Source organism: Drosophila yakuba, chromosome X, assembly GCF_016746365.2.
Source record: "Drosophila yakuba strain Tai18E2 chromosome X, Prin_Dyak_Tai18E2_2.1, whole genome shotgun sequence".
Lineage (NCBI taxonomy): Eukaryota > Metazoa > Arthropoda > Insecta > Diptera > Drosophilidae > Drosophila > Drosophila yakuba.
Genome location: NC_052526.2, coordinates 19582931 through 19606536, shown reverse-complemented (window position 1 = coordinate 19606536; position 23606 = coordinate 19582931). Strand labels below are relative to the sequence as shown.

The 23606-nt window shown below is 39.1% G+C and overlaps 2 protein-coding genes across 4 annotated transcripts in view; both read left to right on the top strand.

Annotated features, from left to right (window-relative positions):
• The window catches only part of LOC6526023 (protein sprint), a 91245-nt gene that overhangs the window by 14673 nt on the left and 52966 nt on the right, over nt 1-23606 (top strand). The window contains exon 1 of one of the 3 annotated variants that reach the window (XM_015191112.2): nt 18397-18653. The exons of the other annotated variants lie outside the window; for them this stretch is intronic. Within the exon in view, the coding sequence (XP_015046598.2) occupies nt 18601-18653 (53 nt within the window). The 5' untranslated portion in view covers nt 18397-18600. Of the gene's footprint in view, nt 1-18396; nt 18654-23606 lie in introns of those variants that run through there. 3 annotated transcript variants of the gene reach the window in all.
• On the top strand, nt 5356-6199 carry LOC26536300 (MICOS complex subunit MIC13 homolog QIL1). The gene is made up of 2 exons (XM_015191117.3): nt 5356-5454; nt 5525-6199. The coding sequence occupies exon 2, from the start codon at nt 5535-5537 to the stop codon at nt 6033-6035; it is 501 nt and encodes a 166-aa protein (XP_015046603.1). The 5' UTR covers nt 5356-5454; nt 5525-5534; the 3' UTR covers nt 6036-6199.

Below are 23606 nucleotides of genomic sequence, written 5' to 3'. Positions count from 1 at the left end.
ATGACAAGTTGCTTCAAGTGGCACACGGCATCGACGACGACGATGATAATCCGTGGGACTTTAAACCGATTTGCTCAAGCGTGCGGCATGAGAATTACCGCTGTAGAATCCATAGATTCATAGAAAAATAATGCTGTGGACTTTCAGTTGGTCACAACATTTTTTTTTAAACTTTTACACACTACTTTGTTTAACAAGTGTAGTAACTTGAAGTACTGCAAAGTGGGTAGAGCATAAAAGACTTCATGATGGCATTATTTTATATACCTTTTACCCAAACCCATTCGGTGTTGCAACACCCCGTCATTTTACGTCAACTTGATGTTGAAACATTGAAGTTCCTGCTTTTTCCATTAGTTTCCGTTTCGCGAGCAGCTGGCTCCCTCATTATTTGCCGCCATAAAAATGCACCTTTAAAGCTCATTAGCTGTGCAAAATTTGTCACATTGTTGCTGCCCCACAACTTTAATGCCACTTCATCCTGGAGCCTCAGTGGCTGTCTGGTCATACATATGTATTTGCCCCCAACAATTTGGATGCGTATGTGCGTTGGCTGGTTTGTTGCGAGTTCGAGTTGGAGTTGGAGTTACCATGGGGCTGCAGTAAATAATTTTTGGCAGAAAGGTTGTTGAAACATTTAATAAAACCAATATAAATCATAACAAACACTTAGCCTGACAACAACCACAAAAACGGAGACGTGTGGCATGGGGCACGAGTCATGGGGCATGGGGCATGGGGCACGGGGATGCCTTCCACAGGAGGGCGGCCAACAAAGCGAAACTAAAATTCCAAAACGTTGCCCATTTTCGGCCGCAAAAACTTCCAGGCAATGCGGACGGAACAGAATGGAGCGTAGGATTCCGCACCCTGGTAGAGACTTCAGTGTCCCTCCCATCCAGAGAATGACAAAAACGAATGAAGTGGGTAGGGCTCCCATTTTTTTTGCGGGGGGGAAATGGGGAAATGGAGAAGTGGAGATGTGGGGAGCCCATGCATTGCTACGCGTGAACGCACCTTTTGCAGGCACTCTGCTCCAATGTGCCACAGTGTGTGTGTCTGCGTGCTCAGTCGCACAGTGGCACCACCATCATTGGCAAGTAAACGAAAAATCAATTTAAGATTTGTGTTTACTTCTGCGGAATCCATTAAAATAGTAGTGGCAGCTGAGTCTAGACAGCAAATTGGATACCAATACCATGTAGTTGCACTCAAAATGTATGATTTTCAGATTTTCTATAGTATTTAGGTCAGTGTGCCTCTCATGCTTTGTCGCCTGTTACATAGTTCCGTGTCCGTGTCCGTGTCCGTGTCGTCGGCAACAGCAGCAACAGCAGCAGCACCAAAATCATCCGCAACACCAGCTTCCCCATGGTAACATCCATGCCACGAGCAGCAGCAACAGCAGCAACAGCAACAGCAGCAGCAGCAAAAATGTGCAAAAAATTAATTGCTGCGCATAAATCAAAAGACTTTGCTCCCGTATTTTCACCCTCCCCTCAACACCCACTTTTAGCACCCCCTTTTGGTCTGGCATTGCCGCTCCATGGTCACTTGTTACTATTTCTGATTTCCATCAGCACTCTTATTATGGCAAGATACGCGATGTGTGTGTGTACCTACTTCATGCGCGTATCTCGAGATGCAATTTGAAGGCTCATTGTTTTTAGGATCTGCTGCTGTGGTGATGCCATCAAGGCCACTTTTGGATGGGGTCCAATGCACCATCGCCACCCATCCATCCATCCACCCATCCAACCGCCCATTCACGCCCCCTTTTCGGGCGAAGGTGTTTCAATGGAAATGCAACATGCAAAAGACAACAACAGCTGGTCTCAACGCCTTGATTACCGGAAGTTTTGCCATAAAATCGCGCGAGAGACCATGACAGAACCATAAAAAAGATATAGTCCCAAGGATCCACCCACTCGATTTGGCGGCAACAACATCATCATCATTGTTAATGGCTATCGTTTAAACACGCCTGATTGATGTGTTTTTTATGACTGTCAAGCTTCTCGAGTCTTCATTTACCGATTGACTGATGCGAATTGCGCCAATATATCGCATTCATATCATTTCAATGCATTCAATGCCGCACTTTCACAAACACTACTGATAAAGTTCACTTTATACATGCTTAATCAATCATCAATTAATGCTTAAGCTTGTTGTTGTCGCAAGATGGGTGATTTTTTAAAAACCAATATGTAATTTTCCAGAAAAGTCAATTACCCAGATTTTTCCACAAAACAGAGTTTGAATTCTTTCTCTAATAACAAAAATAAGTATTCCGAAGTGGAGTGGCATACCTCATTGTATTCGTAACAAACTTTCCTATTCAGCTGTATTCAAACATGAATGTCAATTTTTTGCAAATTTATATAAGGGTACACGTTATCAAAAATGACAAAATTTTTTTAAATTTTTTTCCTCATTGTATTTGTAACAAACTTTTCTATTCAGCTGTATTCAAACTTAAAAACTTTTATTTTTGTTAATTTTTGGCAAATTTGTATAAGGATACCTGTTATCATAAATGCCAAAAATTTGTTAAAATTTATTTCTTAGAAAATCATAAAAAATAGTGATAAAAATAGTTGGATATGTTTATCAACAGTACAAAAAATACTACAATTTAGCTGTGCTCCATTTTTTACCAAATTAAGGGGAGAAAACCCGTTTGAAAATCTTTTTTATTGTGTGAAGAGCCCTTTTATCATTTTGATTGAACTATGGAGTCCATTCATTCGTCTTTTCCATAAACTAGAAAAATTTTCATCCGCATCATAATTCCCGAGACTCTTGGCACTTGGCAAGGCCATTTACACTTGGCTTCTCCGATTCTCCAATTCTCCGATTGCTGTTTGTTATGTGCGGTTTCTCTTGGCCTGTCCACTAAATTAGAGAATAAACAAAGTGTTGGTATCTCATGCCGCATACCGTATACCGCATACCTAATATCGCGTATACGTCAGAGGTGCCGACCATAAAAAGTAACCAACCATGCATGGTGCTGGAAAAGCAGAGCGGACCGTAAATAATGCACCGGCGATTTATCAGCCAGAAGAGACATTTTCAGTTCCAGTTTCAGTTCCAGTTTCAGTTTCAGTTGCATTCATCGGACTCTCGTGTTTTTGAAGGTGGGGAAAAAAATGCCAAGCCACAACGTCTATTCAAATGCCATTTCGTAATGGCGGTAAAGTCAGAGTGCCCCAAAAAGAAATAAATCAAGAAAAATCCAAGCGACAGAACAAAAAAATTGCTAAAATACTCGTGGGCTCATAGAACTTAAGAAATTTTTTAGGTAATTATTATAGAAGTTCGGCAACTATATTTTCTAGGTAAATATTATAGAAGTTTAGCAACTCGATCTATATTTCCTATGTAATTATTATAGAAGTTTGGCAACTCGAACTATATTTCCTAGGTAATTATTATAGATCTGCAAAGTAAATACATAAAAATTATTTTAAATGCCACTTTAAGCGCCGGTAAAACCACAACTTTTTCTAGAATATTTTGAAAATCTCTAGAGATCGAAAATGATTAAAAAGGGTGAACATTCCGTACTTCAAACGGGTTTGTCCGTAGTTTAGCACTTTTTATTTTTGGTGCAGTCTGTTTTGAAAAACCCAGCCCACGAAATGTTCGTTGGCTTAGCCCCGTTAAGCCTCACACTAATTACACTTGCGCTTTTCACAGATCCACACACATAAACTCTGCTCACATGACTGCCACCAATTTTCTTAGCCAGCCCCGCAAAAAACTCCAACATATTTTCATTTTCATGGCCAAAGTGTCAGTTGAATGGGTGTTTTTTTTTTGTTTCTGGGTTGGCCAAAAACCCAAAACAGACCAAGGGAATGAGCAAATGAATGAAAAATTGTAAATGAGTGTTAGGAGCCGTGCAAAATATGCAAATGTGCTGTCTCCCGTATTCATTTCCTTTCTCCATTTTATTTTATTTTTTATTTTTTTTTTGGGTCGCATTTCCAAAAGTTGAGCCCGCAAATCTTGATTTAATTTCCGGCTATTAAGCTGGTGAGGAAAATGGAAAATTCTGGGCTGGCAAATAGTTGTGGGCAGCAAAGGGCAAGTAGTGAAGCAGCTCATTAGGATCACAAAAGAGTCACGTATTCCTGCTGGTTGTTCTTTTTCTTTTTTTTTTTAGTATGCTGCGGAAATCCAATGCTAATTTTAATGAAATGCGCACCTAAACATTCCATTGTGCAGCATATTCTTGTGACTATATATTTCTGCTAACTACAAAAGAATCTATATTTAGCAGCGTATGTTTGAAGTAATTGTAACATTATTGGTCTATACAAAATCCTTATCTAGCAGGTGGCAAACAGTTTTCACTGTGTAATGTAATGTAATGTCTGCAGTGCAAACAAATTCATGTTTTCGGAGGCTTTAATCCATTCAGCAGCAATTCCACGCCTTGCATCTCGGCCACGCAGGACCCATTTGTTCCCGGCTTTATGACTCTGCCAATGAATGGGCACTGGGCACAGGATGTCCTGGTCCTGGTCCTGGTCCTGGCCAAGGACCCTTTTGACCCCACCTTGCCGGCCACTCTATTATTTATTTATAGAAAGTTGGCAGACTCACGCCAAAGGGGCTAAGAATTTGGTCCTTTGCTGCATGGCCGCCTTCATTCTGTGACAAATGAATTTGGGTCAGAAGTTGTGCAAATTAAAAAAAAAAAAAAATGCGAGAAGCTTCGTCCTGTGGCGGATGTCAAAGTTCCTTCAAACAGGAGCTAAAGATTCGTCTCGCCTTTGAATCGCCTGAGCGACATTCAACTGGTTTCAAGTGCCGAACGGAATTGCAGTTTTATTTCCATTCACGTAGCTCCAGCTCCACACACACACACACACGGAATGTTGTCCTTTCCCCAAAATACTAAAAAAGTTAAGAACACAAACAAAAAAAAAAAGGGGACACCAAAATGTTACAAAAGATTTACGCCAGCCAAAAACCTCAACGCCATCTCCGCATCCGCAATCGATGCCTCCTTCTTTTCTGCTTGTGGGCAATGCCATTACTTTTTCAGTTTGCTGGTTTGAGTAATGGATTAGATTTTTACTCACTTGTTTGGGGCTTTCCTGCTTGGATAGTGTATACGTTTTTTATAGCACACCCCCTTTAGTCCCAAAATAAAAAGGATAACACGCCGCTGATGGAATGGGATGCTGGTGAGAAACTTGAAAGAACTTACAACTCTTGTCTCACCTAAGAACTTTAGTTGATGGGTTTGCAAAAGGAGAAAGGGTAAAAGTTAAAGTTCGATATAGTGATTTCTCCATACTTCTCCATACAACTGCTGAAAACGAAAGAGTTGTCAATTTGTACTAGTTTAAATGTTTTATACATCATCGCAGTAGTTCTGTAATTTTAGCTCATTTAGACTAATTTCAAAAGTCCAAAAGTACGATCGTGCTCGTGGTGAGTAGAAATTCCAAATCTTTGCGCTTTATTCTGGCACCTAAATAGTTATCAAACGTCATTTGCATAGTTCTGCGATAATGCTTACCACTTTGATGTATCGAACCGCAGCGGTCACGATGACCGTCTACATGACCAATCGCGTTGGAGTTTGGGGCAAAACGGAGGAGACGGATCAGCTGCTGCATCAGGTGGCCAAGGGACTGCATCCATTGGCTGGACTCCTGCGACGAGTGCTGAACTTTGAGGAGAGCGATCTGAGTGTGACAGAGCTCTCCCGAAAGTACTACAATGAGGGTGTGAAGGGCACCTTTCGTATTATCCGAAATATACCCAATTACTCGGAGGATCTGGCCGATGGAGCCAAGGTCACCTGTCTGGATCTGGTGGAGAAGGCCAAGGAGTTGCGCCACCAAGAATATGCAACATGGTGGCAGAAGTCCACGAATAGCGAGAAACTGAAGATTGATTCTGCAGCTGGCGATGGATCCTCCGAGGATTTAATCACTTTTCCGAAACCAAAGTCCGTGGACAACTTTGCGGGGCAAGGCAATGTTGTCCTTAAACCGCGAACAAAGTGAGATTTTAAGCATTACTCTACCTACACAACAAGAAAAAGAAACAACTCAACTCAAACTCTGCAAAATCGAATTGTTAAATCTTTGGGCAAAGAACATGCATGTAAATCATGTTGGAATACTGTGCAATTAAAGCTATGCTAAGGCAATCGCGTTTTGAAACAATACTCAATCAAAACAGGCAGTTGGAAAATTTAAGAATATAATAATTAAGTGAATCGTAGCATCCGAATAGAATTTTCTTGAATTTTTCCCTTTACTTTCGCTTCGCCCAGACACTCGGCAAACAGTGAGAATTGTCAACAGTCTATTAAAATGCCAGTCGAGCCGCATTGCCAACCGAAGTCAAGCCGTGCGAAAAAGGATTTCCCCGGAAAAAAGGGGCAAGGAAAAGCTAAAGCGAAGCAAACCAAATCAATCCAACCCTTTTCCCATTTCCCTTATCCACTTGTTTTGCGTGTTGCTTAACATGCCTTTTAATGTGACCCTTGCGGAGTCATAAAAATTGAGTTTTTTACCTATGAAAATTCCCTTTTTCCCCTTTGGAATCTTCTTTTTTGTTTGGTTACCTGTTACTTGTAGCATTAAATTGTTTTCTTTTTCTTTTGTATATATTTATAATTGAAATAGGCGTAGCAAAAATACATTTAAAGTAATATTGCAATAATCTAGCTTTTTTAAAGTATAATTTTGAAATAAAAGGAATCGCCTTTTGCAGCAGGACACTTTTTTGTTACCGACTTCGATTGGTTCTACCCTTTTTATTGTTGCATTGTAAACAGGTGGGTGGGTCATAAAAATGGGTACTACAGGTGTAGAAAGGGTGTTAAATCGCTTCCTCAAGTCGAGGGAAATAAACTTTACGAACAGCCCAAGGCAATTGGCACTTTGCAAATATCTAGAAGCGAGCGGTTGATTGAAAAACTAGCTTACATTTTAATTAGTTTCAGCTTATTTGCATAAACTTAATAGGGTGTTTGCTATGAATTTACTCGAAATTTTTGACTTATTAGCCTTTTTTAGCTCTTAAATTCTACATCACTGAATTCCCTGCCCAGTTTTTAAAGCATATCCATTGCATTGTTGTCCAAAGCGTAAGCCGCGTTGTATCTATTTACATATTTATCTGCGCTTTGCGGGATTCATTGCTGCGACTCCTGATCCTCCAAAGGTTGTGGAGCTGGAGAGAAAGGATAGCGCCGATGGGAATGAGAATGGGAAGGATGAGGATGAGGGCTACGTGCCGCGTCTTTTGGCTGACTCTTTAACCGCTTATGCCTTAGATTTATAGTCACGGATTTTATTTATGTCACTTTGCTCATCCTCACCGCTGGCACCATTTTTCTTCTATTTTTTTCTTTTTTTTTTGCGGTTTAGCATACAAAACGTCTGTGCCGAAGTTTTCCTATCCCGTTGCGTATCCCTTTTATGCTGCCGCATTCTATTTCCTTGCTGCTCTTCTAAACGTTGCATAAAATCAATTTCCTTAAGTTCAAGTCCTTGATGATGAGGTAAAAGTGTTGTAAGTTTATGCTGCACGAAAGCGGTGCACTGAGAGAAAGAAGGGGATTGTTTTAAGGTATACTCAATGGTGGGATTACCCTTGAGTTTTAGTTGTCTAACTATAAATTAAAAGTCTGGTTTTGTTAATTGCAAATTTGTATTGGGCTTTTAAACTGTAACATAGCATACTTTTGAATTGGAAATGGACTGAATCCTTTGCACTGAGAAAAATAAGGGTATTGTTTAAAGGTATACTCAATGGTGGGCATACCCTTGAGTTTTAGTTGTCTAACTATAAATTAAAAGTCTGGTTTTATTAATTGCAAATTTGTATTCGGTTTTTAAACTGTAACATAGCATACTTTTGAATTGGAAATGAACAGAAATCTTTGCACTGAGAAAAAGAAGGGGATTGTTTTAAGGTATACTCAATGGTGGGCATACCCTTGAGTTTTAGTTGTCTAACTATAAATTAAAAGTCTGGTTTTGTTAATTGCAAATTTGTATTGGGTTTTTAAACTGTAACATAGCATACTTTTGAATTGGAAATGAACTAAATTCTTTACACTGAGAAAAAGAAGGGTACTATTAAAAGGTATACTCAATGGTGGGCATACCCTTGAATTTTAGTTGTCTAACTATAAATTAAAAGTCTGGTTTTATTAATTGCAAATTTGTATTGGGTTTTTAAACTGAAACATAGCATACTTTGAATTAGAAACGAACTGAATTCTTTTTAAAAATGTATACATATTTTTGGACACATTGATAAAACAAGTTATTTTCTCCCAGTGTGCCGCTGAGTGTGAATGTTAGTCAGTACTTGGCGCTGTTGTCGGCACAGCTGGCGTTGAACTTCAGTTCCTGGGGACTTTAGGGGTTGGGGCTTGGTGTTTGGTGTTTGAGGGTTGGGGTTTGGGGTTTGTGGGGTTTGTGGGGTTTGTTGGGTTCATGGGGGTGGAGCTGGGGTGGCACATTTGGCGCCCAGCCGAGCGCCGTCTTGCATATTTAAGTTGGCCGAGCTCCCCTTTGTCTTTGCGTGGGACTGGGGGTTTTGGGGATCTGGGGGTCTAGCCAGCCAGTGGTACCAAATCCCCATCCACGTCCGGTTGCTACGATGTTTCCGTTTTCCGCTGTCTTCTCCACTTCACCTGAATGGCATCGTAAAACCAGGTTCATTAGCAGTCGCTCTTTGGAGGAGCGCCATATTTTCCATATACTCGTACTCATTTGGCCACTGCATTCATTTCCGTTCACTTTCAATTGCCTGTCCGTCCGAAGTCGTTTATTAATGAACCGACTTGATGCCGGATCCTTTGGCCAGGATCTGCTACACTTCAGTTTCATCCTCCATCCTTTTTCCCGTTTTGGTTGGACCGACGTGAATATTTTGTGCTAATTTCCGTTTAATTGTTTAATATGTTGTTTGCATTTTCTATTAGCCAAAGTTTCCGCTGTTCATTGTTCTGGCAATTATTATTTTCCGGCTTGCCACTTCCACCAACGAAGAGTTACAGACTCAAAGGGATCTAATCCAGTTAATGGCCAAAATTAACTGAAAACTTGTGCAATGGTTTCTAATGGCAATTATGATGATACTTCTACTTAACTTCTATACTATTTAAGGTGTAGCTTTAATTTTTGAAGGCATAATTTGCATGCAACATTCATAAAGATATAAACTTAATGAACATGAAACATGAACTTAAAGTATCTCGAAAACAAACTTACTTAAATCACTATTAATAGCTTATAAAGCTGGACTCCTCTTTGCAGTTTTCATTTGATAAATTCGACAATAATAAAGATTTGATTAGAAATAAGTTAAGTTTGCCACATCCAAGAAGTAAATCGACCCTAAAAATCCCCTGGGAATTCGCCAGCTGCTGTTTAACCAACTTCGGTGGCATTGGGTCTTAGCCACAGTTAAGACTTTATTTACATACAAGCCACCCATTCCCGATTTCCAATTTAAATCATTTTAATGGCCCAGATGCGAAGGCAGCGCAGCTAATTCTTGTACAACTCCTAAGTCCCTCCAAATCCCAAATGCCATAAATGTGGCGCTGGATTAGCGTAGTCGTCGAAATGCAGGGAAAATATTTTGGAACTGGGGCCAAAAACCAAACCGGGAAACCTATAGTCTCAGCTGGCTGGAAAAAGCCGTCGTAGAAAGACGACAGACTTGCAAGACAGACAATGAAAACCGCAGTCTTCCATCTGCAAACTCCAGCTTTTGGATCTCCGGTCCTCACTTTCAATTATTCGCTTTCGCTGGGTGCTTGTTTCGGTTTTTTGCGAGGGGTAAAACCCAGAGCAGCAATTTTCCCGAACTCTTGTTCTTGTGCCAGTCGTAATAGAATAAAGTTTGCACCATGGGAATTTCAACTGTTGTTTTTCAGCATTTCCCACCTGACCGGCTACCCAATGCTCAAGTTTTCCACCCACGGAGACCAAGGACATAAAAGCTACATAGATCTCTGTCGCTTTTTTTTTTTTTTTTTTTAGAGGGGAGGGGTGCTTCTTTAGCTTGTTGCCAACTTGTAATCCACTCAGACCATTTTCTTGTTACCCCGCTGCAAGTTAATTGAAGGTGCAAAAAACTAATTAGGTATTTTAAAAAGAAATATGTACCATTCAATGTGTAAAGAGCCTTGATATACAGCAATTATCATTCCATCCAATACCAGTTTACAATAGAATTTTAAAATTTGTTAGGAGTAGTGTTTAATTTTTTAAAACTATGCTTCATTTCAGCATCCAGAGTAGTGTTTAATTTTTTAAAACTATGCTTCATTTCAGCATCCAGAGTATTGTTTAATTTTGTAAAACTAAACTTTATTTCTGCATCCAGAGTATTGTTTAATTTTTTAAAACTATACTTCATTTCAGCATCCAGAGTAGTGTTTAATTTTCTAAAACTATACTTCATTTCAGCATCCAGAGTAGTGTTTAATTTTTTAAAACTATGCTTCATTTCAGCATCCAGAGTAGTGTTTAATTTTTTAAAACTATGCTTCATTTCAGCATCCAGAGTAGTGTTTAATTTTTTAAAACTATACTTCATTTCAGCATCCAGAGTAGTGTTTAATTTTTTAAAACTAAACTTCATTTCAGCATCCAGAGTAGTGTTTAATTTTTTAAAACTATGCTTCATTTCAGCATGCAGAGTAGTGTTTAATTTTCTAAAACTATACTTCATTTCAGCATCCAGAGTAGTGTTTAATTTTTTAAAACTATGCTTCATTTCAGCATCCAGAGTAGTGTTTAATTTTTTAAAACTATGCTTCATTTCAGCATCCAGAGTAGTGTTTAATTTTTTAAAACTATACTTCATTTCAGCATCCAGAGTAGTGTTTAATTTTTTAAAACTATGCTTCATTTCAGCATCCAGAGTAGTGTTTAATTTTTTAAAACTATACTTCATTTCAGCATCCAGAGTAGTGTTTAATTTTTTAAAACTATGCTTCATTTCAGCATCCAGAGTAGTGTTTAATTTTTTAAAACTAAACTTCATTTCAGCATCCAGAGTAGTGTTTAATTTTTTAAAACTATGCTTCATTTCAGCATCCAGAGTAGTGTTTAATTTTTTAAAACTATGCTTCATTTCAGCATCCAGAGTAGTGTTTAATTTTTTAAAACTATGCTTCATTTCAGCATCCAGAGTATTGTTTAATTTTTTTAAAACTAAACTTCATTTCAGCATCCAGAGTAGTGTTTAATTTTTTAAAACTATACTTCATTTCAGCATCCAGAGTAGTGTTTAATTTTTTAAAACTATGCTTCATTTCAGCATCCTGAGTATTGTTTAATTTTTTAAAACTATGCTTCATTTCAGCATCCAGAGTATTGTTTAATTTTTTAGAACTATGCTTCATTTCAGCCTGCCATCTAATTACCATGTTTTTGTGAGGTTATCATGTATTTGTAAAGAGCATTTCGTCGCTTTCTGGTTCTTTCTGGTTGGAGTTTTCCGCCATCTGTGCGTGAAGTTGTGTTCTAACACTAAACCAGATAAATCTGAGGGGGTAACTGTCTTTTAGTAGCGCTGCTTACCTACTTACGATGCCGTCTGCTGTCTGCTGTCGTCTGACTGCTGTCTCCTGTTTGCAGTCGCCTGCTGCCTGCTGTCTGCTTATTGCTTTTATTTATTCACTAGACATAACTCCAAACATCTCCAAACACCCACCTTCACCCACTTTTGCCCACTTTTGCCCACTTTTCCCCACTTTTGCCCACTTTTGCCCACTTTTTGGTAGAGTCGTGTTTTTGATTTGTTGTGGCCCGCCGGCGTTTTAGCAGTCGCAGGTGTTGCGGCGCTCCATTTCAGTGGTGTTTATGACACAAAGTTGAGTTTTATGCCAGCAACCGAAAGTATGCAAAAATATATTTATACCCCTGCATATATTACGATACCCTAACTAAATGTACTTGCACTTTGGAAGTGAAGTCTGTTGTATTCAAATATTTCATACCTAAATAATTTTAGTTCGAATTATATGATTTTTGTTTGTCTTTTTATAAGTTTTTGAATCTAGTTTATGACATGTTCCAGATTTTTGAGTTTTTTTTTTAGGGTATTTGGGTGCTCGAAGCTCATAATTCACGGCAAGTGTATTTTTGTGAAAGGTAGTACATGTATCTGTATCTGTATCTGTATCTGTATCTGTATCTGCAAATGTATCTGCATGTATTTCAATCGCACCACAAGGGGCATAAAAAACATGGCCTGAAAGTAGGCAACACAACATTTTTATTCACCCATAATGTTTTATATTTCCATGTACATATGTATGTGTGTGGATGGGGCGGAAAATGGAAAGGTGGGGAAAAATCGAACTGAAAGCGTTGGGTTGCTGGTCAATTAAATTGCTGACCAGCCACTGATGGAGTTTTGATTTGCCTGCGGTTGCACGATTTTTCCCACACCATTTCCAGCTCCACTTCCATGAGAGATTAGATTTGGGGGGCCAACGAATCTTTTGCCGTAAAACTAATCAACCTTAAATGCGCTTTTTGGGACCATCAAAGTTAAGCTGCTTAAATGGAGACGCGCACACACAAACTAATTAAGTAATTACTTTTCGCTAATTAAACGGAGAAAAACGTTAGAGAAATTCAACTTCAATTTGCCTTGATGCCGCGTCTCTTTGGCCGTGACTCCCTGTCCATCAAGCTCACACATTTTGCCCCAACTTTTGCTATTTTGCCACATTTTATGTGGATCGATTGAATCGACGATGCTTAAATATTAATGATGAAAGCAGGCGGTCGGTGGCACCACCGAATAACTACAACTACAAGAAATACAGTAAGTCGACTGTAAGTCCTTTCATATGCGAACGGGATGGCAAAAGTTTTCCACGCCTTTCTTCAACTTGTGTGTGTGTGTGTGTGTGACTCATGATTTTTGGAGTCTGGAAAAATGCGGAAAATGGGTAACTGGGGGACGAATAGTTTCAGTTTGCCAGCCACATAAGCTGCACCTGCTGTAGATGAAAAACCAAACTAAGATATCGATTTTGCAAAAGTACGCATATTCACAACCTATACTAATAAATTTAGGCCTGCCAGAAAAGCCTGCTAACTTTTTTGTTTTTAATATATTAATGTGCCGCACCAGCAGCCTAATTTATAAACTCACTTACCCACTCTTCATAAAAAAACGTCAAAATCAGTACAAAAGCAAATAAATAAAATAAAATTCTGTTTGGAATTTGTGGTATAGTACGTTAAATACCGTGACTCTACGAATATAGTAATAAATTTATTTATATACATATAAATTATATATATATATATTTTATTCTTCTGGAAAAACTTAAGTTTAAACGAAAATTTCCGATATGAAACTAAGGACTAAAGCACTTTATAGAATACTCATACTTTATAAAAGACTAAAAGCATGGAAAATGGCGAGGAAAAGAGTGTTGGGTAAAATATCAGACACCATAATTAACTTGTTCATAATGCGGCAACAAAGGAAAATGGGCTGTGATGGGGCGGAAAAGGGGGCGGCAAGGTCGAGGCAAAGGATGAGAGGCAAGCAGACGCCAGATGCTGCCCGGCTGAAAATAAGAAAAGCGCAAAAAACACCAACATTGGATAAATTGTATTTTTCCGCCTTTGACACGCACAATTTTTCGCCATTTTCATTGTCATTTCTGTCGCTGGAAAAGCCTGGAAAAGCCGTGCAGTGGAGTGCTTTAAAAGATAAAAGCCATTTATCACGCATGCACACTATACGCCCATCAAAAATTAAGGAGGCGTGGCAGATTAAGCACCCAGAAATACAGGTGCACAAATTGAAATATGTATTTATATGGGCATAGAAAATAGAGCGGGAAATTAATGGCTTTCACAAATACTTGCTGAATTTATTGAGATTATATATACATATATATGTTTTATATGTTCTATAAGATATATGTACTTTGTGGTATAATTCATAGAAATATGCTTATGTTCTGATCAATATTATTACAATTTGATCATCATTACTACTTATTGACTTACTTCTAACTTCGATTTTCTTTGCAATTCGAGTGCAAAACTCATTCACCAGAAACCCAGAAAAAACACACAAACTATAAAGTTGAAATCTTTGAACACAAATATACGTGTGCTAAGCCCATTGGCATCAAAATGGTGCTACATATAGTGGGATATAGCCCATGCCACACAGACAACTTGACTAATGGTCACATCGTGCATATAATTTCCGGCCTAAAAGCATGCAACAGTTTTTCCGCCTTTCTCGGCTTTCTCGACTTTTCAGTTTGGCTTTTCAATGCACGTAGCAAAAGTTAGCCAAAGTCATAAAGCGCTCTTTCCTTCATCTCTCCTTTTTTTTTCCCTGCTGCCAACTCAATTTGTTATCCTTTTTTCCTTCGTTTGCGGCTTACACTGTCGAGTGCGGAAAATCGTAAATAAACAGGAGTGGAAATGGGAAAATTGGACGGTGTCGTTGCAATCGTACTTCCCAAAACTTTCACTTTAATTCAGGGTAATTTTCGGAAAAACTAACTTACCAAATTATTTTAATACTATTTGCAGACCTATGAGTTTAAAGTTCTTATCAAACATAGTTTCTAATAGTAAAACGTATTAAGTCGGTTGTTTTTACACTTAATCACTTTAATTTTCGAAAAAAACACTGCAGACATATGTAATTTTCAAACCAATAGCAGACATAATTTTCATTTCAATAGCAAAGTGTGCATAGTAAAATGTAGATAGCAAGTTTTAATAAAGGTCCATGGATAGATTGAAATGGACACACTAAATTTGCGGCGTCGCCGTTAATTTTTATCGCATTCGCGTGTCTGGCATGCATGCTTCACTACCGACCCGCCTACCGCTAACCGCCCCTCACCCCGCCCACTTCCGCCCACTTCCACCCAATTTTCCACCCACTTTTCCACCCAAACAGACAACAACAACAAAGCGGCACGCAACTGAGCTGAAAATTGCTACTTTGTCTGACGCTGTCTGAATTTGGCAGCAATGTGGACTAGTGGGTTAATATGTCTATCACTTTTATATGGCCAGTTGACGCTACTAACACATCACTTGGCATGGAAAAACTGGCGAAAACTCGCAAAGGTTTTTCCATAAACGGTGCATTGTGCAAGTGGCCCGAAAAGGGAGAATCAGGAAGGGAAAAATCTTTGCACATATGTATGTACATGTACCATGCAAAATGCAAAGTTTTAGCTCAAATTAAATTTGCTTTCGAATATTTCAGATTATATCTAATCCTTCTCCTCCTGACTCCTTTTTATGCAACTCTCTTGCTTTTTTACACACCGCAACTATTTTTTGCACTTGCCACAATTTACATTAAAAATTTGCGGTTGCACTTGTTACTTGTCACCACCACCCACCACCCACCGCCCATCTATTTCCACTCTCTTATTGGATTATGCGCTTTCTCTTTCACACACTTCCGCATCGGCGGCAAAAAAAAAGAAAAGGAAAAGAAACCACTGCGAAAAGGCCAATGGACAGTGGAAAAACCAGACGCACCGGAGTAGTAGAAGAAAGAAAGAAAGAAAGAAAAAAACGCGAATCCAGGGAAAATCGCCAGCGACATCAAGAAAAGCCGGTCAAGCTGGCTGAAAGCTCTGAAATAGTTTAGCCATTGCAATTGGATTGGATTTTTTCCAGCATTTTCCAAACTAGAAGGCAAGTCGGCAAGAAGAGGCAGAAAGTGGCGGGCGGCAGGCAAGTAGTTAGTTGTCTAATTAATTTGCATTTGCCGATGTTTGTCGCTCATCGATTTAATTGGGCGGCCTCCAATTGCAGTTGATTGAACTGGAAGTTCCAGGAGAGCAAGAGCAAGAGCAAAAGCAAGAGAGCGTGTCGATCGACGGCGGGAGAGGAGGCGGTGTAATTTGAGACCAAAGAGAGCGCGTGTCCTTCGCTCACTCTCATTTCTTCTTTCCCATTTCCAATTCCATTTCCTGGCCAACTCCGCTCTCTTTTTATCTGGACAAATCGCACAGTGGTTGCGATCATTTGCAAAATTGCTGGCTAAATATTTATAGATATTTTTTTTGGCATTTTTTTATTGCTGAATTCTTAAGATTTTGGCAGACAATTTTTTATCTTATAATTTGTTATCGATGCATAAACTATGTTTTGAAGTTTTCCTTTGCACGTGAAGACTCGTGTCTCGATCGCTTTGCTGGTGGATGCTATTTATATCAGTCGCCAGTTGTGCGCGCTGCGGGGCGATCTGACACCACAGTGCACCATGGGGCCCGATGCCAATGCCGATGCCGATGCCCCAAGTCGCTGTAGCCCCAAAGCAAAACAGTCAGTCAGTCACAAGAAAACTTTCGATGCGAACGCGCGCCGCATCTCCACGGTCTCCACGGTCTCCGCTCTTTCTTCTCCGTTTCTCCTGCTCCTCGGCGGGTGGCACAAGAGAGCCTTTCTCTTCGCCTTCGTTTACGTCTTCCACTTCGGGCATTCGAGTGCCCGAGAACCTTCAATCGCGATCAATCCGCAGAGGTGTGACCATTGCCCCTGGTTATTCGTATCCTACTACCTGACAACGACCCCACCATAATCCCCCACCAACAATTCCGGCAGATCCCCCATGTGACTCACGACGATTCGCTTGAAGTTCTCCAAATCGCTTGCTGATGCTTTGAAATGCAAAAATAATGCTACACAGAAAGAAAAATGCCCTATTGTTTCTGATTTGTTTTAATAGAAAGACACGAGTGTTTCGTTTAACTATTTGTTGTTAAATTCAAACTATCAGATATCAATTAGGAACTGGAATTTTACATTCATATTTTAGCTCTATGTTAATATTCATTTTTTTTTTATATCCAAACTTTACCTTTTTTTTTATATATTTTACAAATCAATACTTGCAACCCCTCTTAGAACTCATTTGCTGTTTATTGTTGCTAAGGGTGATAGTGTGCGAAAGTTAGTGGCCAAAAGGTGCAAAAATGATAACTTCTATTCAGTTGAATCGAGTTTCAGTGCAGCAAGGACGCACTTCTGTTGTTCTTGAAGTTCTTGAAGATCTGGAAGTTCTTGAAGATCTGGAAGTCACCCATTTCGGGGTCACCTTTTCTCCGCGTGTGATTGTTTTACGCTCTTGCGATTGTGACTGTGTGCTGTAACATGGCTAACGGTTAACGGTAAACGGAGCTGACTAACAAAAAACACAAACAAAGCAACAAGAAAACAAAAAAACAAAAAAAAACCATAATGACTGTAATAACAAAAAGCAAAACAAAAAACACTTTTATTTTTTGACAAACAACACAGCGAAGCGTAAAAGCAAACAAAACAAATGAAAAAAAAAACAGCAATGGTAACAAACGAGGCAAATTAAATTGCAATTTATGTAATTTTCCTCCCTGCCTTTTTGTACAATTTTTGTTTTTTTTATTGCTATTGTGGCTGGGTCATTGGCATCTTAGCCCCCCCTTACCCCCCTTAAATACAAGATCAAATTGAAAAAAAAAATGAAGAAAAAAAGAGAAAGATCTGATCGCCATGCAGATATGAAGACTAAATTGTGGGTCTTAAGACGGGGCAATTCTGCAGAATCGGTTTGAATTCTCCATTAATCACACGCCAAACGATCGGCAGACTTTAACCAGCCACTGAAAAATTACAGATCTTGGATATATCTTGATATATCTAAAAATTATTGAAATGAAAATGTTTCATGGGAAAATCCTTTTGCTTTACACTTTATGCAGAGTTTCCTTCTAGAAAAATCCTATTTTGCTGTAAATACAATGGGTAGCCGATAGTTGCGAAACAGGATTATAATGACATCATTATAATTCCCAAGCGATACGAGTGCTTCATCATAAACTTTGAGGTTTGCCAAAGTCCCATCAATATCTTTTTGAATTGCAGTTCCTGATAAGACCGAACTTAGTCACAGCTTGTGCAATTTATTAAAACAACATAATGAAATGATATAGTATGTAGTAAGCAATCTCAATCAAGCGATGAATCAATCAGCGAAAAAGGAGCGTGACAAAGAGAAAAGTGTATCAAAAAGTGTAAAGTATCGAAAAGTGTAAAGTATCGAAAAGTGTTTAGTATCGGAAAAGTGTTTAGTATCGGAAAAGTGTTTTGTATCGGAAAAGTGTTTAGTATCGGAAAAGTGCTTTGTATCTAAGTTGCATCTTTTTGTTTCTGTTCAATTGTACATTACTACATTTTGTGAATGTGCGCGAAAAGTGAAACGATCCCATGAAAATATAATGTATGAAAATATACATATTGCGAGCAGTTTCGGTTTGTTTTCCTTTTTTTTTTGAGATCTTTTAAACGACTCCCCCTGTGTGTGTGTGTGTGTGCGTGTGTGGGCGTCTGCTCAGTATCGCGCGTCTCTATATGGCGTATATATCTTCTGATTAGTTTAATTAAAGCGTATTTCAATTGCCCAGTGCGCAGTTGTTGTTAATGCCGCCGTCGCCGTCGCCGTCTTTGTTGCACCACATTTCCTGCCGCACCAAAATAAGAAAAGAGAATACTAAAGAGGAGCCACCGCACTAGTCGGAAAAGTCGGGAAAACATGACAACGACCAGCCTGGGCAGACAAATACTGGAAAAGTTCTTTCCATTTCGGTAAGTTGTCTTCGAGTGCAACATGCACTCATATGCACTTCTATTTTGGCGGACAGCCCACATCGAATGTGAAATACCCAAGTGCCAAAAATAAATATGGGTCAGACGACGACGACTGGCGATGCGTGGGGATGGGGATGAGATATCCCCCAGATCTACACCCAACCAACTTTTGGCAATTTCATATTCCTAAAACTTGATCCTGCAGAGGGAGCTAATATATTCCTAGTTCAGGCTCAAATCCTACAGTCATTTGCTGTCAGCAACTCTATTTAAGTTGAATTTCCGTTTTTAGCAAACTATGCTTATCTGAAATTGCATTTTGAATGCACTAATGCCACGGAAAATGCACATCCTTATATGCACGAAAACCCATTAATTAATTGAGTGGCGATTAAACACGCGCGTTTTGCATACAAACTGAGTTCAATTCTAAGCATTAATCACTTCCACTTGCAAACACTTGCAAGTAGCAATTGTTTGGCCAAAACGATCATCAAAGAGTTGCCCACAAGTTTACACATTTGTCATGGGCACTTAAAGTCAGATATAGATATAGATACATATATATATAGATAGATACATATATATGTACTTGATGGATGCCATGCAGCGGACATCCCTGATTTGTCTCAAGTGATCTCACTTTCTTCGCTCACAGTTTGTTTACACAAAGTTTGCAGCTGGTTTTGGTTTTTGGGGGCCGTCGTAGAGTAAACAAAGTGCTGATGACCAGAACGATCGCAGCTGCTGGCTCTTGGGCTTTCCACGATTTTCCGCAACTTTCGCAGCCACCGCCAAACGTTCCAAATGTGCCGCGCTTTTATCCTTGTATCCTTGTATCCTTTTATCCTGACTGACTGGTAACTGACTGGTAACCCTAATAAACATATTTTCTCATTTGCAAAACTCTCATTATTATTATTTCAACCCCCCTTTCTCCCTTGCTTTCCTTTTCCATCCCGACCGCTTTTCCTAAGCATTTTTATCGCCTGCTATAATTGTCTGCATAACAATAACACTTTTGACATTAGCAACAACCAGCGGAAAATGGAATGGCCAACATTAAGGCAACAACAATGTCATAATTTTTCACAATAAAAAGTGTTTTTCTTGATTAAATGGCGCAGCAGAAGAGTGAAGTGAAGTTTAGTGTAGTGCCCTGCTAATTTGCCATATCTGAAATATCATACCAACCAAAAAAAAATAACAAGGGGAAAACTTTTGCTCACTTTTCCATTTTCCCACTCTCTGCAAAAGTTTTCGCCAAGCGTTTTTCTCCTTTGTTTTTTTTCCTTTTTTGCATTTTGCATGGTGTGAAGAGCCAAAAATGGTATTGGCCCTAATTTTATTGCTTTCGTTTTCATGTTGTGGGAATTTTCTTTTGTCGGGAAAGGGTGCGAAACTCAAGTTCCTGAAAAAGGCTAAAAAGTGGGGATGGTTGGCGGTTTTAGGGAGTCTGAAAGTGGCATCATTCAAATGTTTTTGCCATGCGTGTTTATTAAGTTGAAAGTGGCACAATGAACAAAACTAAATAAATAAAATAAGGATATATACTTGCCTACAAGAAGGTTAGCTGCTGTTGTTTAAAGAAAATTAGAGAGATTGGTAGAGAAACTATGTAACTATTAACTTTATAATAGTATTCATCAAACCATATTTATCAAAAACCCTTTTTTACATTTAATTAAATAGATCTTAGGCAGTAGATGTGCAACAGTCAATTTGATGTTATGTATATATCCTCCTTGATCTCGATTCCTCGCTGACATCTGCAAATTCTTCCAAATGAAGAGAAAGTTTTTCTTTCTTTTTTCCCTGTGTCCGCTTTTATTTTCCATGCGCAATCTGTAAAATGCATTTGCCATTTATGGACCGCACGTACATACCAGTTCACATAAATTTTACAATGTTGCATATGGCCAGATGCCATATAATCTCGTCTTCATCATCGGCAAAGACTACATCATCAACTCCATCATCATTGTCTCCTATTTGTACTGGCATTTTGCTCAAAAAACTGTTCAAATTAATACGCTTTTTTACGTTTTTCCATCTGCAGTTGGTAAACTTCGTATGGCAAAAAGTATGATATTTATTTTATGTGTTTCCCCATCAAAACTTGGCTAAAAATACAAACTACAACTAATAGATTTATACAAGTTTGGTTAATTTGTTGCTTATCATCTATGTTTTGGCAAACAAATATTTGTTATAATTTGAAAGCGATAGAAATTATAAAGGAAATGGCCAGCAACAAATAAATGAAGCACTTTTTTGCAGTATTTCATTTGCTGCCCCTGTTTTTGTGGCAACTTTCACTGGGAAATTTATTAATTTATCCTAGGGGAGCAATAGTTCGATGCGTGTGCTTGTGTGCTTTGCTAGCCTCCGACCTCCGACCTCCGACCCCCTGACCTTTGTACTCCCCGCCCCGCGAATTTTCTCCTGGGGGTCAGCAGACAGTAAACACGGATATAACTTCTGTCCACCGCAGGACCTCGGCTCCTTCAACTTCAAATGCTGTTAAGATACTCGTACTTTTTGTTTGTGTTCTTCATGCCGCAAAGTGCGCGGAGCTGGCAAAGGGGGCGTGGCAGCAGCAAGGGCATTATTTAATTACAGCTCCCATTCCCCCTGCAACATTTTTTCACTTTTCCGCACTTGCTTCGCCTCGCAGGTCGTAAAAATATATCCAAGCTGCCGCCGCGGAGGTTTTAAAATGGCCAGTTCCTTTGGTTGGCGTTCTGGGATCTCGACCCTGCCAATAACTTGACCCCGTCAATGGCCTCTGGGAAGCTCGTAACAATTTTTGGACATTTTCCCAAAAAAAAAGAAAAAACAACAGCAAGCAGTTTTTAATTAATTTACAAACTCTTGTTGTTCCTTGCTTATATAATATATAGTGATGCTGCAATAGAAGTTTTCAATTGAAACAGCCAATTGGTTATATTAAGATATAGAATTTCCCTCTAAAGTTTCATATTTAATTTGCTTTCTTTTTTTTATTAAAATATTCACTAATGCTCTTCATTTGTTCTTCTTTTCTTGCAGGTGAGTTAAGAATTTTTGGTTTAAATAAATACATCATGTATGCAAATGCAAGCTTAAACAAAGGTAACGAATTATGAAGATACAATATTTATGTATGTTTAAGTTAATCTATTAAGTTATTATCTTATTAGTAACTTATTACTTAGTTAGTAACTGAAATGAATTATGAATTGTGTGTGTGCAACAAGGCGAAATGTGTACTGCCTTGCCCCATCCCTTGGTGCAGCAAAATGCGCTTGGCAAATGTCTTGCAGCTTCGAAACACACACCATGTTGCACACATCAAGTTGCACGACAACTGCAGTCGGATTTTTGGACTTGCTTCGAGATTTTCCACAAGATTTTCTCCGCCCCCGCGATACACACATATATCTGTTTCATTGTGCTCCCTTCGCCGTTTTCCAAACATTTCTCGTTTCGTGTCTCCGATTTGACAGTTTGTTTACAATATGTTTCCTTGGGGTGGCGAGGTGGTCTTCTCTGTGTCTGGCAGCTCCATGCGGGCTTTTCCCGCTTTTCCCGCTTTTCTCGCTTTTCCAGCTTGCTGGCTCTTGTCATCATCGGCGAACTGCCCAATTATGTCAGAAAAAGCAGTGCAGTTGTGAACTTTGTGCAGCCAGCTGCATTCGCATTTAATTTGATTTAAAATCATTAATATCTTATCTGGCTTGTAAGTTACTTCCAGATTTAATTGGTTCTGGGAAAAATGATTTATGCGCAAGAAAACTTTAAAGTGCTGCAAATATTAAGAATTTGTATGCCTTTTTACGCAGTTGAAATACTTTGTAGCATACTTTTCGATACCTTTTTCAACGATCTTCCTTGAAAACCCCATTTAAAACTATAAATCAGATGGCAATTGTAAATCTTGTGCTTAAGAATCTGAAGAATTCTAGAACCACAAAACACAAAAACACAAACAACTCCAACCACTAATCTTTCATGCATTGTAACTATTTAGGGGCCATTAGAATATCTTTGTGCCCACGCGAATTGTTCTTAAACAACGCTGCTCGTTGTTGTTTTAAATAATTAATCATTTTGGCTGGCATACCGAAAACGCAGGCCACCCAAAAATATGCACATTATGTGGCCAAAAGTCTAAAGAATGGTGTTTGCAGGACTTCTCGATGGCAATAAGGGATAAAAGGCGATGGATAGTGTCCTGCACGGTGCAAAATAGTTGGTAATATTTTGAATATATGTTTGTATATAATTAATATTATATTATTATGTATTCATATAATTGCTATTATTTTCTTCTGAAACGAATTTTCTATAGATGCTGTGAAAGTTGCAGTTTCCTGTGGAAGCTTGACATTTTTTCCTGTGCATCGCAATCTGAAAACGGAGAGCGAACCGATATAAATTGCATTATAGGCAAATTAATTGTTTTCACCGGCCGCAGGGGCGGGGGTGAGTGGGGTGAAGGGGGGTGTGGTGGCATTAATGGCCAACCCCTAAAACCACGCACACAGTCTGAACGGCCGTCCAAGGACATTAATAAGGCCCAAAGGATGTGGTGACATTAATTGCGCGACGAAGGCCGAGCCATTTTGTGGGTATGAGGGGCGATTTTCCGAAGGGCGATGGGGTAGGGGGGTGTGTGGTGGAATTGGGGGGGTGGCGGTGGGGTCGACAGTCATTACATTTCCATATAAATATTTATCGCATGTGATAATGCCGGCCTTGGGTCGCGTGAACCGCGTGGGGCTGACAATAGTTTTTCAATTTATGTTGTAAATGGTCGGTGTTCTCGGAATGGGCCAAATCGTCTACAGGAGTCGCCCGATAAAGTGTATGCTTAATTGGTTCGAAAAAACCAAATCTAGAAACAATATCACTTTGGCTTATAAGGTGTAACATACAAGAAGTGTGCATTCTTCAAAGTTGTAGTTA

What these genes read in the sequence shown, in the direction of transcription:
- LOC26536300 (XM_015191117.3), top strand. Translation starts at nt 5,535, where the DNA reads ATGCTTACCACTTTGATGTATCGAACCGCAGCGGTCACGATGACCGTC.